Source organism: Olea europaea, unplaced genomic scaffold (assembly GCF_002742605.1).
Source record: "Olea europaea var. sylvestris unplaced genomic scaffold, O_europaea_v1 scaffold1084, whole genome shotgun sequence".
Lineage (NCBI taxonomy): Eukaryota > Viridiplantae > Streptophyta > Magnoliopsida > Lamiales > Oleaceae > Olea > Olea europaea.
Genome location: NW_019228199.1, coordinates 127,486 through 138,828, shown reverse-complemented (window position 1 = coordinate 138,828; position 11,343 = coordinate 127,486). Strand labels below are relative to the sequence as shown.

General features: G+C 36.9%; 1 protein-coding gene across 4 annotated transcripts; it reads right to left on the bottom strand.

Moving 5' to 3' along the window:
* Positions 1–931: 931 nt before the first annotated feature.
* On the bottom strand, positions 932–10,021 carry LOC111373202 (MATH domain-containing protein At5g43560-like). 4 transcript variants are annotated; one of them, XM_022995701.1, is made up of 13 exons: positions 9,925–10,021; positions 8,969–9,198; positions 7,898–8,009; positions 7,344–7,432; positions 7,185–7,253; positions 6,965–7,094; positions 6,607–6,765; positions 6,033–6,381; positions 4,944–5,056; positions 4,246–4,396; positions 3,150–3,598; positions 2,880–3,069; positions 932–2,716 (listed from the first exon to the last, which is right to left on the bottom strand). In XM_022995701.1, exons 2-13 carry the CDS (start codon positions 9,150–9,152, stop codon positions 1,226–1,228), a joined length of 3,486 nt encoding a protein of 1,161 aa, XP_022851469.1. In that variant the 5' UTR covers positions 9,153–9,198; positions 9,925–10,021; the 3' UTR covers positions 932–1,225. The 4 variants fall into 4 exon arrangements, with proteins under 4 accessions (XP_022851469.1, XP_022851472.1, XP_022851471.1 ...); XM_022995704.1 differs by having other exon boundaries at positions 2,910–3,069; XM_022995703.1 differs by having other exon boundaries at positions 4,246–4,393.
* Positions 10,022–11,343: the final 1,322 nt, after the last annotated feature.

Sequence of the window (11,343 nt, the reverse complement as noted above, 5' to 3'; positions counted from 1 at the left end):
TCGATACTAAAGCAAGACCATCATCGCGGATAGGGTGACATGGGGAAGAATACTTCGAGTAGAAAACAACCAAGCTAGAAATAAATTGGCCGTTGTGAATGTTGATTCTGAAGAGTCGTGAAAGGCTTGCCTTGTGGGTTTCTCTCTTCTTTTTATGTTCGAGGGAATATATTTGAAATTCACCTTCGCAAACTATTTCTTTTTAAGAACCACCATAGATTATCTTGTGACGATTATTGTACAAATTTAGGAACAGAGAAAACAAGAAATAGGGTAAAGGTCTGGCTAGAAAACTGAGAGGCCAAAATGGGCAGCATAAATTTACTCATTGCTTCTCCCCTGAACCTCCCCAACTACAGATGAAACCACCAGAAGTATAATATCTCATGGATGACTTTTTCTCGTGGGTTTATAAACACCTCGAACATCCTGACCAGATTTAAGGGTAAGTTCTACCCAAAGTCAGTGTTACAGTGTAGAATGTTCCTGTCCAATTTTGTCCAATACATAGCACCGAACACTCATTTTTGTAACTGAAACAGCCTTCTATACATCAAAATCCTGTAGTGCCTTGTTTTCCTGGTCTCACAAGAGTGTCATTTAACTGTACCAAGTAAAATAAATTGCAGCACGTATACCAGAAATCTGGGTCGCGCAAAGGTTATCTAACCGCACAATATAGAGCTTGTTTGGTAGAGCTTTTAAGTCAATTAAAATCAATTTTTTGACCGTTATTTCACTATTCCAGTCGTCAGTTTTGAATTCTTCTCTCACAAGTAAGACCTACTTTATCTCTAACAGTAAAAAAATCAATTATTAAAATCTCTACCAAACAAGCACATAGTATAAAATCAGATGCCCATTAGATATGACATCAAGAAACACCTTGATAGTTATGACATACCATGCATGAAGTTCATTTCCCGGAAAATGCCTAAACCTCCAGCCTTACTATCAGTGCAAACTAACAAAAGATCAGGTGAGATATACCAGAACATAAAGACAATGTATTAAACTTGAAACCTCCAAACCGGCAGAACAGCAAAGCCACCTGCTAGAAAACTAGGTATAAAACAAAGAAAGCAGAATCACTTTTTACAAATAATCTCTTACCAAAAAGGTTACAAACCTCTTTATAATCTAAAACACCCAAGGCTTCCTAGACAGGATTGTCACCATGGACTGTAAACTCGTGTTCCTGTTTGAGCTCCATCATAAATAGGCTTCAACGTCTACTAGACGGCTGGAATACTGTATAGCCATTGATGCCATGTGCCAGATTTGGATACTCTGGGATGTAATGTGGATAGCCATCACTATCCATATTCCTAACGTTCAAGGGCAGATCAGAACCAGCCATTTGCCATTGATTAGGAATCAAACCATCAATCTGCCCATTTACATAAGGTTGTGAACTAGACTGAGGAATCATATTCCCAAGAGTATCCAAATGGCTCCCGGAAGCACCGTAACCATGCAGAAACTCATCGTCATGAGAACTTCGAGTCCGCTCAAACTTACATGAGCTCGTAGAGGGGCCCAGGACACTTGACATGCCCATCTCACTTTGGAAACTAAACTGCTGGTTTAGATGGTGAGGCCCGTTGCTGAAACTTCGATATCCCAGATTTTCTCCGTCGAAGATCCCATACCCCTGCTCATCATCTAGCAACTCATTGATGATATCCAGGTGGGGAAATTCATCTGCAAATGCACCATGACTTTGAGGGCCAGATGTGAGGGCAAGAGACTCAGATGGATTGTGATCCTGGAATCTGCTCATCGGAGGCGCATACACAGCAGAACTTTTCATTTCATTGAGCACAGAAGAATGATGATCTGGTATTTTCCTGCTGCTATCCCTTTGAGAGGACTCCATCCATGTGGACCCATTTTGTAGCATTTCATGATTTACCATTACAAACGGAGAACTTGTTGTCACTGAATTTGGTTCCATCCTATCAGGGCTTTGTGGAGGAAAGAGTGGTGGAGATATAACTGCCGGTGCCTGTGAGTAAGAATATGACGGATTTACGACTGAAGCAGGTGCATGATGTTGTTTATAAGCTGGTGAACTTCCTGCGACAGAGTTTCCCATCATTGCATTTCGATATGACTGCTGGACATAAGTCTGAGTTTCAGATGAAGGGTCAGGGCCCAATCGACCAGCAGCACTACTGGAGCGTGCTAAAAATGGGGTTGTCTGGACCATGGGAGCCATGGAAACAGTTGCTCTTGGTCCAGGAGTTAGAGGAGCACTCAAGGGTCTCGACACAACAGGTATTTTTGGTTTTGAAAGCTTTTCATTAGTGACCAGCACTTGCTGCATAGAAGGCTTATCAGTTGTGGCAGGCACTTGCTGTCCAGAAGGCTTTTCACTTGCGGCAGGTACTTGCTGTCCAGAAGGCTTATCAACTAGTTTTAGAGTCGCAACTTTCTGAGCACCAGGTTTCCATGGAACAGCATTAGCAGCTATAGTTTCCAATCTAAGTGGTCTACCAGCATCTTTTGTGCTGTCAGGAGATGGTTTCTTAACCATGACTTGGTTGCAGGCAGCACTTATCTTTGTCTCTGATTTCGGCAGAGCAGTAGATGGAATATTTTTGGAAGAGCTCCTGGGAGAGGATATTACACCTGCTGTCTTCTCTGTAGATGCCTCTGCGCGAGCCACATCTTTGGCACTAAGATTTCTCTGTGGTGAAACTATTACTTCCTCCTATAGTCAACAATGCAGGATCTCATCAATCTATATAACTCAACTAGATGAGAGAGCAGGAAGGGAAAGCGATGAGGAGTATTTAGAATATTCATGCACAGAGCTAATCTTTCCTAAACACGTTCTCGAACAAAATTTCATATTTATTAAGCAAGAAAACCACCTTTCCCACATGGCACTTGGGCCAGCTTACCCTATCCTGGAAGGATGGAACAACAGTTTGAGACACGGATCCACTTATTGCTCCAGTTGGATCACTTTGCTGCCCTGAAACTGACCCGGATTCAAATGATTGACTAGGTGTTTCATTAGCCAAATCCGCGTCAAAAGCCGTGCCTCGATGATTCCTCACTCTAGATGTTAAAGGAAGAAGTCATTTACATTTACCATAACCGATTTGCAGAAATAATATACTAGTGAAACAAATATTTACCTGCTCAACGATTTTTTGTGTCTTAGATTTGGAGGATTTCCTTTATAAGGAACATTCACTACAACAGAAGGGACTGAGTCAGTGGAGAATGTGGATGAATTATCATCCACAACAGATGGAGTTCTCCCTGCTATGCCATTTTGAACACTGGAAATCCCATCAATCACACTACTACTGGCTTCTGCAGGAGGATGCATTTCGGCAGTATCATTATCCCGATTAATAGGACTTACAGCTCTCTCCTCTGAATCAGGGGGGAGTACTTCTGGAACACAATCTACTGAATCAGATACATCAGAAACATCTTCCAGTGCATCACTTTTTTGTACTACTTTGGAATTCCTTTCACCAGTCGGAGTATCTGGCCCAGTTTTGCCTTGTAGAACAATGTCAGGTTTATCATCCCTTCCCTTGTCTTTGGCTTTGCGACTATTTCGTTTTTGTTTGCCCTGAAAGTACAAATGAACAAAATAATGTAATAACCGACAGCAGAAGCTGCTTGGACATATACATATAAAGGAAACACCTATTAGAAAATAGAGACACTAGCCAATAGTACAATGAGTATGGCACTGCCAAATATTATAGACTGCCAAATATTATAGAAATGGAACACTCTACAGAATACTTACCAAAGTTATCAATGCAAAAGTCATCAGAACCAAGGAAATGTTATGGAAAAAATTATTTTAATCTCCGTTACAGCATTCTAACAATGATTCGTACGGAATTATTTTGGTTACCACAGTTTCTTACTTGTCTATATAGTAAAAGCAAGTGCCCGTGTAGGAACACTGCACAGAGATCTTACAAGATATCATCATTCACTTAACAGTGAAAACCCTCCAAAGAAAATACATGTCCACAGCAACAGAAATGCAGATACTTAATGAACTTGATCATACTGCAGAAGAAAGATTAAAAGAACAATGCCACCTTTTTCTAGACTTATGCAACATACTTCCAGGATATAAACATTTTCAGTTGTCAAACTAGTACAAGTTCAACAACTTCAATTGTACTTCTAACTTCTTTATTTCCAAATGGATTGAACTCGTCAAACATTTCATGAGGAATAAACTGATTTTTAGTGAACCTGCTTTTTCTTTGACTTCTTTTCCTTATCAGCTGCTCCACGTTTTCCTTTCTGCTCATTCTCCGCCATCCAAGCTGCCTCCTCTTCCCGGATGAGCTCTTCTTGTCTCTTTAAAGCAACAGCCTCCTGGTATGCAACTTCAATTTTACTGCTGTAACAAGACAGGTTAAACATTCAGGACTAGATAATAGAATCATGGTGCATTTAACCTGTTGAATATATAAGAAAAGGTTAAAAACCTGTCTATCGTCCTATGCAGTACTAGTACTGTGTTCCAAAAATGGCCTTGGTGCTATTTTAACCAGAATGCCCAAGTATTTCAAGCTAAGACTTGAAGGAACTATGTGGAGATCTATTAATGCCCACAACAATATACATAAATTCCAAAGACACGTGTAGAATATCAAAAAACTAAATGTCTATCAAAAAAACAAGGTAAAACAACCCCCATAATATGATTATCTATTAGGTCACCATATTGACATAAAAGCAAATGTGCACTTCCAATTCAAAGCTTAACTGATGCAGATAACCTCAAGGCAAACAACTCATATTTTCTGATTGCGCAACCCAAAATTTCTTCTAGGAAATATTGTAGTGCGTGTGCAATGTAAATCATACTTCATCATAACCTCTGAAGAACTGCTGCATCTGATGATAGCAAAGGACCAAATATGCAGAGTCAGTATAATGGATACCTGAATAAATGGGCTAAGATAAATATTTCAATTGTCCGACGACCCAGTTCAGTAAGACGCCTCTCATCGCGTTCAATTAAATCTTTGTTGAACTCCTCTCCAGCACTTCCATCCTTGAAAAATAAAGAATAGCATACTCAACATACATGCTCATTGACAATAAATTACATTCAGTACTGATTCGGTAAGGAGGGAAATTAAATAGATGAAGAAAAATGAAAAAAAAAAAAAATTCAAAGACCATGCTTGCACTTTAAGTAACACTTAAGGAAATGAGCAGTTCTTTCTTCTTTCTTTTCGGGTTGGAATTGGGGGTTCTTGGTCTGGCATAAAATCAGAAAGACTTTCAATTCACTCACAATTAGCCAGGTATAACCTGCCTAACTAAGTACTTTTAATTAACACAGTTCCACTATCCAAACGGTTAAGGTGATGTCTAAAATTTCTCTAAGACATGTCATCAATTCACATGGAATTTTTCAGAAAGCTAGTTTCTCGAAACAACAAATTGTTTCGTACTATCCTTAAGTTTGTACAGAACAATAAGAACAGCATTCTCTAATAACAACATACACCAAATCATGCACTGTGAGAATTTATAATTTTATGGCCTCCTTGTCAAACATAAAGACAAGGTGATTACAGAAGAATTCCATAGTTTAAGTCAATTTACTGATAGCCTAGGAATGGTCCTTTGTCCATTGAATATTTGAAATGTGCTTACCTAATTATTAAAATGAACAGCATATGACTCCAGCCTTCTCCTCTTCAGGACCTCAGGCACTAAACCATTGGTAGAATACAACTGGACAGCAAGTTAATTTCGTTGCTATGCTGATGAGGGGTGGTCTACACTAAATTTTAGCAAACTAAAGGTCTATACGTAACGTTTTTATTAGACTGTTTAATCCTTCAAATATGATAAGACTGAGTCTGGTTCCACGAAACACTGCAACCAACACCTACCAAATGGGTAGCATAAAGTCATGAAAAAACCTAAGCATTTTTAGTACGTATTTGTACCCTTCTAAAAAAATAAGCAATCAAGGTCATGCTTCGCACAAATAAATAGCACGTCATGATGCTCACCTTGATCCGATTTTGAGGACCCTTCTCATCCTTTGGAGGCAAAGGTTCCATGGCAGCCCTCTCAAGTAGTAGTAACACATCATCCACCAAAACAAACATATCTTTCTCAATGCGAACAATAGGAACCGGTAATTCTTCTGCCTCCAAATATTTCCCCTTAACTTTATTCCCCTTGGTCTGCCCTTCAAGAGCCTTCAGTCCACTGTACAGTGAATCCATGACCAGAGTAGATGTGACTTCTTTTTCTATGAAAAAGTGCTTCACAAGTACTTTTAGTATGGAGTCTGTTCTCTCTCGTGACATGTGGTGCCTGACACTTTGATCTATACCCATCCAGAAGGTACGGAAGCTAGAAAGTATGACAAATATCCAGTAAATAATATTTGGCCAGTGCAAATCAAAGAAAGGAACTTAGGTCTATACCCATCCACATAAAGTATGGGGGCTGGATCCAATAAATGATACTTGGATGATGCAAATCAAACAAAAAAATTACTTTCAAAAAATTATTCTTGTCAATATGCGTTAAATTCGAATAATGATAAATAAAAACAACCAAAATAGGCTCCACTACCTTGACCATCTAGCTTTGTCCTCAATCAACTTTCCAAGTTTGCTCCTTCTTTCTTCTACAAAACGACGGCAAATTTGTTCAACATTTGTCAAATATACCCGAACAAGTTCCCTCCTATATTGAATGTCTAGGCAACGGAAGGGATAATCTGTTCTCTCCCTGCAAAGAAATGACAAGGGTTATAATTATTATACAATGCAAATAAACACAATTTGTAACAACGAATAGAAAATCAATCCAAAAGAGAAAGATAAAATAAATAAATAAAAAGAATAAAAAATCTATCAAAAGAGTATACAACTATCACAGTCAAACAGATATCATTGTAAATATTCACAAGCATGTTATATGCACATACCTGATGACCTGGACTTGAGCTTTAATTATTAATGTATCAGCATCAATAAATCCATCTAACAATTTTGATAGCTCCATAAATTTTTTCCATCCCCAATCATGCTCCTTTTTCCAAAATCGATGAAGCGTATCTGCAAGGTTTTACAATACATATTCAAACTAATCATAATTTAAAAATGAAAACTACACAACAAAGTAATAGTGTTAATTCAATAACTTACCAGAATACTTGGACTTTTTAGCATCTTTATTCACCACAGCAATAGTGAACTGCGCAAAATGACTCCATCCTGTTTATAGGAAAAAAATCACTTAATATCAACTCCAAACATACAAATAAATTTTCAAATCAATTCATAACATGATAAATGTTACCATACCTGGAAGAAGCTTGTCATGATTAGCCACACAGAGAAACAAAGAGAGATGATTGCAGACATCACATCCCTGGGGGTAAATCAAAATATACCTACCATCCAAATTTTAATCAAAATAAATTTACGCGAATGCCATATGCACAAACGTAGAATAGAAGATATCAACTATAAAAAATGCAATTAAATAAAGACAGCAAGATGGACCTCACTGCCCAGAAAATTTGTAAAAGATCATCAGTTGTTGGGTAGAAAGGAGGAATTAAAAAGCATTTACCCTGAAGAAAATAGTTTACCAAATATGCTTTGCATGCATGTTAATTAAGCATCCACGAAGAGTACAAAAGACTGATTGCCTACTTCATGTTAACATCTTCGGGAACATTCTAAGCTCAAAGGTCAACCAACAGAAGGGGCAAAAAATTCAATTCTTAACTCAAGATTAAGCACAGATGACCCATGGTTTTTCTGTAAATAGGAAATCAATGTTGACGCAAATAAGAACTGCATGAAAAGCAAAGAAAGATATTTTAGAACCATTTTTTCCTTAAGCATCATACCATTTGTAGCTCCCAGCCTCAAATACATCACTTCGAAGTTCTCTTTTGTTAATTTGTGAAAACTTGCTGATCTTCCAGGTATACTTTCCATATAACTCAGAAGGTCGAGGTCCTGCAAGGATAAAAGCAAAAAGTAATGAGCATAGGAGATATGCAATCTAATTCACATCAACGACAAGCAAAAAATTTCAATCAAGACCAAATTTAGAAAATTGGTAGTTGAGTTGCAAATTGATCCCAAATTCATTTCTAATTCTTTCAAATTTAACATAACAAAAATGATGTTGCCACAGCTGCTTGAGAGAATTGGAAGCCTCTAGACATTTCTTAAAAGGAAAAAAAGGAGAAAGCACAATAGTGATTTCCTTATAACAATTCATTTGGAGCATAATTTGTAATCAACGTATCTTCTCAACGGAATTGGATTGCATTTAGATGATACTGCAATCTTAAAATCATAATAAAAATCAAACAAAGATACTGCCAAAATCAACATCCACCTTAGTCCCTTGCATATGGTATACATCACCAAACCTATACGCGCATCAACCCATCAGCCAAAGCAACAGCTTTGCAGACAAGAAACTTTGTAGTTCTCACCGCGCATCACATGGAAAGAGAACAAAACCTTAGAAATAAAAGTTCTACCGAGTTCCACTGACAAGTCCATACGATATACATAAATTTGATGCATAATGATATAATGCCAAAAGCATTGGATTCTTCTTCCTCCTCCAAGTCAATTTTCCCTCGTATCAGCCATTAATTTGATATACTCTATGCTATTGAAGTCTTCTGGAATATTCTTCCTTCTCTAATACAATTTCTCCTTTTGTTTTCCCTTTCCTTTCACAATTTTCCTTTTTAGGAAAGAGAGGGTTGATTAACTCCTTTAACACCTATTTCACTTGAAATGGTAAGTTAACACATACTTTCTAAAATACCGAAGAAAATGCATACAGAGAGAACATAGGACAAATGTCAAGCACTATACTAGAACTCAAAAAAAAATAAAAAAATGGAGGTAATAAACAAGGGCTGCCAGGTAGTCGAAAGGAATAAATCACATACCATTGTCATCATCACTGTCACTGTCCCAGTAAGGGGGCGAAGTTGAAGGGATCCCATTTTCAACCTGCTCGGAAGACCTCCATTCTGCTAATGCCTCACCGGATTGACATTGCTGCTGCTGACAGCTCAAAACCCCTTCCAATGATCTCCCCTCTTCAGACTCTGCAGTCACAATCCCAGCCATATCTCCCTCTATGCAAGTCACGCCACACTTCCCCTACTTCACCCAGCTTCAACAAAAACTTAACCCCATTACAAACACTTAATTATATATTGTGCACGCAAGCATGTGAGTCGGTGCGGACGCGTGAACATGTCGACGAGAGATAGTAAAAAATCCACATAAATGGGCTAATCTAATTATAGAGATAGCAACTACAGTTAACTGTTGGCACGCCTCCTTTCTTAATTAAGCTCATTTTAATATCTGAAAATTGTGTGCAATTCAAAAAATGAGAGCTTCTTCAATAAGAATAAAAAATATCTCTTGAAGTTAACACGTTGATGAATGCACAACTTCATACATTTCTAACATCAATTTCATTTAGAAAAACACATACATCAAATTTCCCGAATTGAAAAACCCACACATAAGAATAAAATTCTATAAACCGAAGATGCCCTTTTCCCAGATAAATAAAAGAACCAAACCTAGAACTAAACCCAACTACAATCAATCAAGATTAAAAACCAGCCACTAAAATGCCCAATCATTTTTCAAGTATCAGACAGAAAACCCAGGATTTATCCAGCTTCAAACGAGAAACCCGATCAGAACATCAATTAAAAAACCCTCATGTAAATTCCAAAATCCCTTTTCAACCAAAACAAACCCTAATTTCCAAAACCCAATGCCGAAAAAAAAAAAAAAGCAATCGAGATTTTTTCTACATTAATTATCTGTAAGAAAATTACAGGAACAAAAATTCAGATCAAGAGTTAGAAGTAAAACAAACCTGAGGTAAAAAAATTATTAAAATGTTTATTTATGAATTTGGGAAATGGGAGGTAGAAGAGAGATAGGGGAGAAGGAAGAGTAGCAGAAGAAAGAAGAAAAGAGGCGGAGAAAATATACATATATATAGTCATTAAATATTTATAACTTAAGTTTTTTTTTTTTTTTTTAACGAGATGTCCCAGCTTACGTCAGATTATATCCTCGTCCCTGAACTTTCGGCCCCTCAGCTGCTCAGGGAGGTAAATCGCAAGATGTGCCATTGTTGGTTCCCAAGTTCCCACATGACTTTTACTCCTTCTCCAAAGGGAGCTTCCTCCATGGTGATTAATCCACCAATAATTCCTCCTTTATTGGATCAAAGGTTCCCATCAGGAATCGAACTCCCCACGCTTGGTTTCAGAACTCCCAATGTGATTGTTCCGCCAATTTGGATGTGCCATGGGGGGCTTTATAACTTCAGTTTATTTGCATGTATGTGCAAAGTAAGCCCCACTTTGGCTCCCATTTTGTGTAAATAAAAATGGGTGAAATAATATTTTTTTAAAAAAATGAGTGATCAAAAAAAGGAATTTTGATTTACGTATTATATTATTTTATGAAAGATTGTATGATTGAAAATAAGAGAGAAAAAAATAAAATAAAATGAAATGAAAATTAATGAGGACAAACGGAAGCTAAATATTATATTACTTTTAATTTTAAAAACAAACGTAAATTGAACAAGACACTGAAAAGTCGTTTGATTGTCTTTCCTCATTCAACTCGATAATGTAAAATTTTTATCGATTGTACCGTTTAGTTTCATTGAGTAATGTTCGACAAACTTGCACTTTATGAAATATATGCCCGAATTAGTTAAATAAGATAAAATTTTAAATTTGAGTTACATTTAGTCAATTTTACTTTTTTGTGTATGTATATGCATGTTTGTGTATATGGAGGTGGGGGCATGTTGGGCAATTCATACTTTTGACTTGTAAGCACTGAGTGTGTTTGATTACGTTTATTTTTCGTGAAAAATATCAATTTTTACTCAAATTTCTACTTGAGGTGTTTGATTGCAATTTTTTTCTATGGAAAATTTTTTTCAACTTTTGAAAATATGCATAATTTTCCTTGTTTTTAAGGAAAATATTTTTTTTGGGTGAAAGTGGTCTTTATTTTCCACAAAAGAAGGAAAATATTTTCATTTTTAGGTGATATGTTTCATATCAATCAAACGCACTCTAAAAAATGATTGGCTGAAAACGAAATAGGCGGGTCGGGTTTGAAGTTAGAGCGGACCCGATGTGTTTTGAGGAAGTTTTGTATATATGGGCTTTCCTTTTATATTTTCCCTTAAATTCAGAAAGATAAGTTATATATAAATATCTAGAGTAACTTATGCATATAATTTGTTCTAATTCAGAGTATTTTA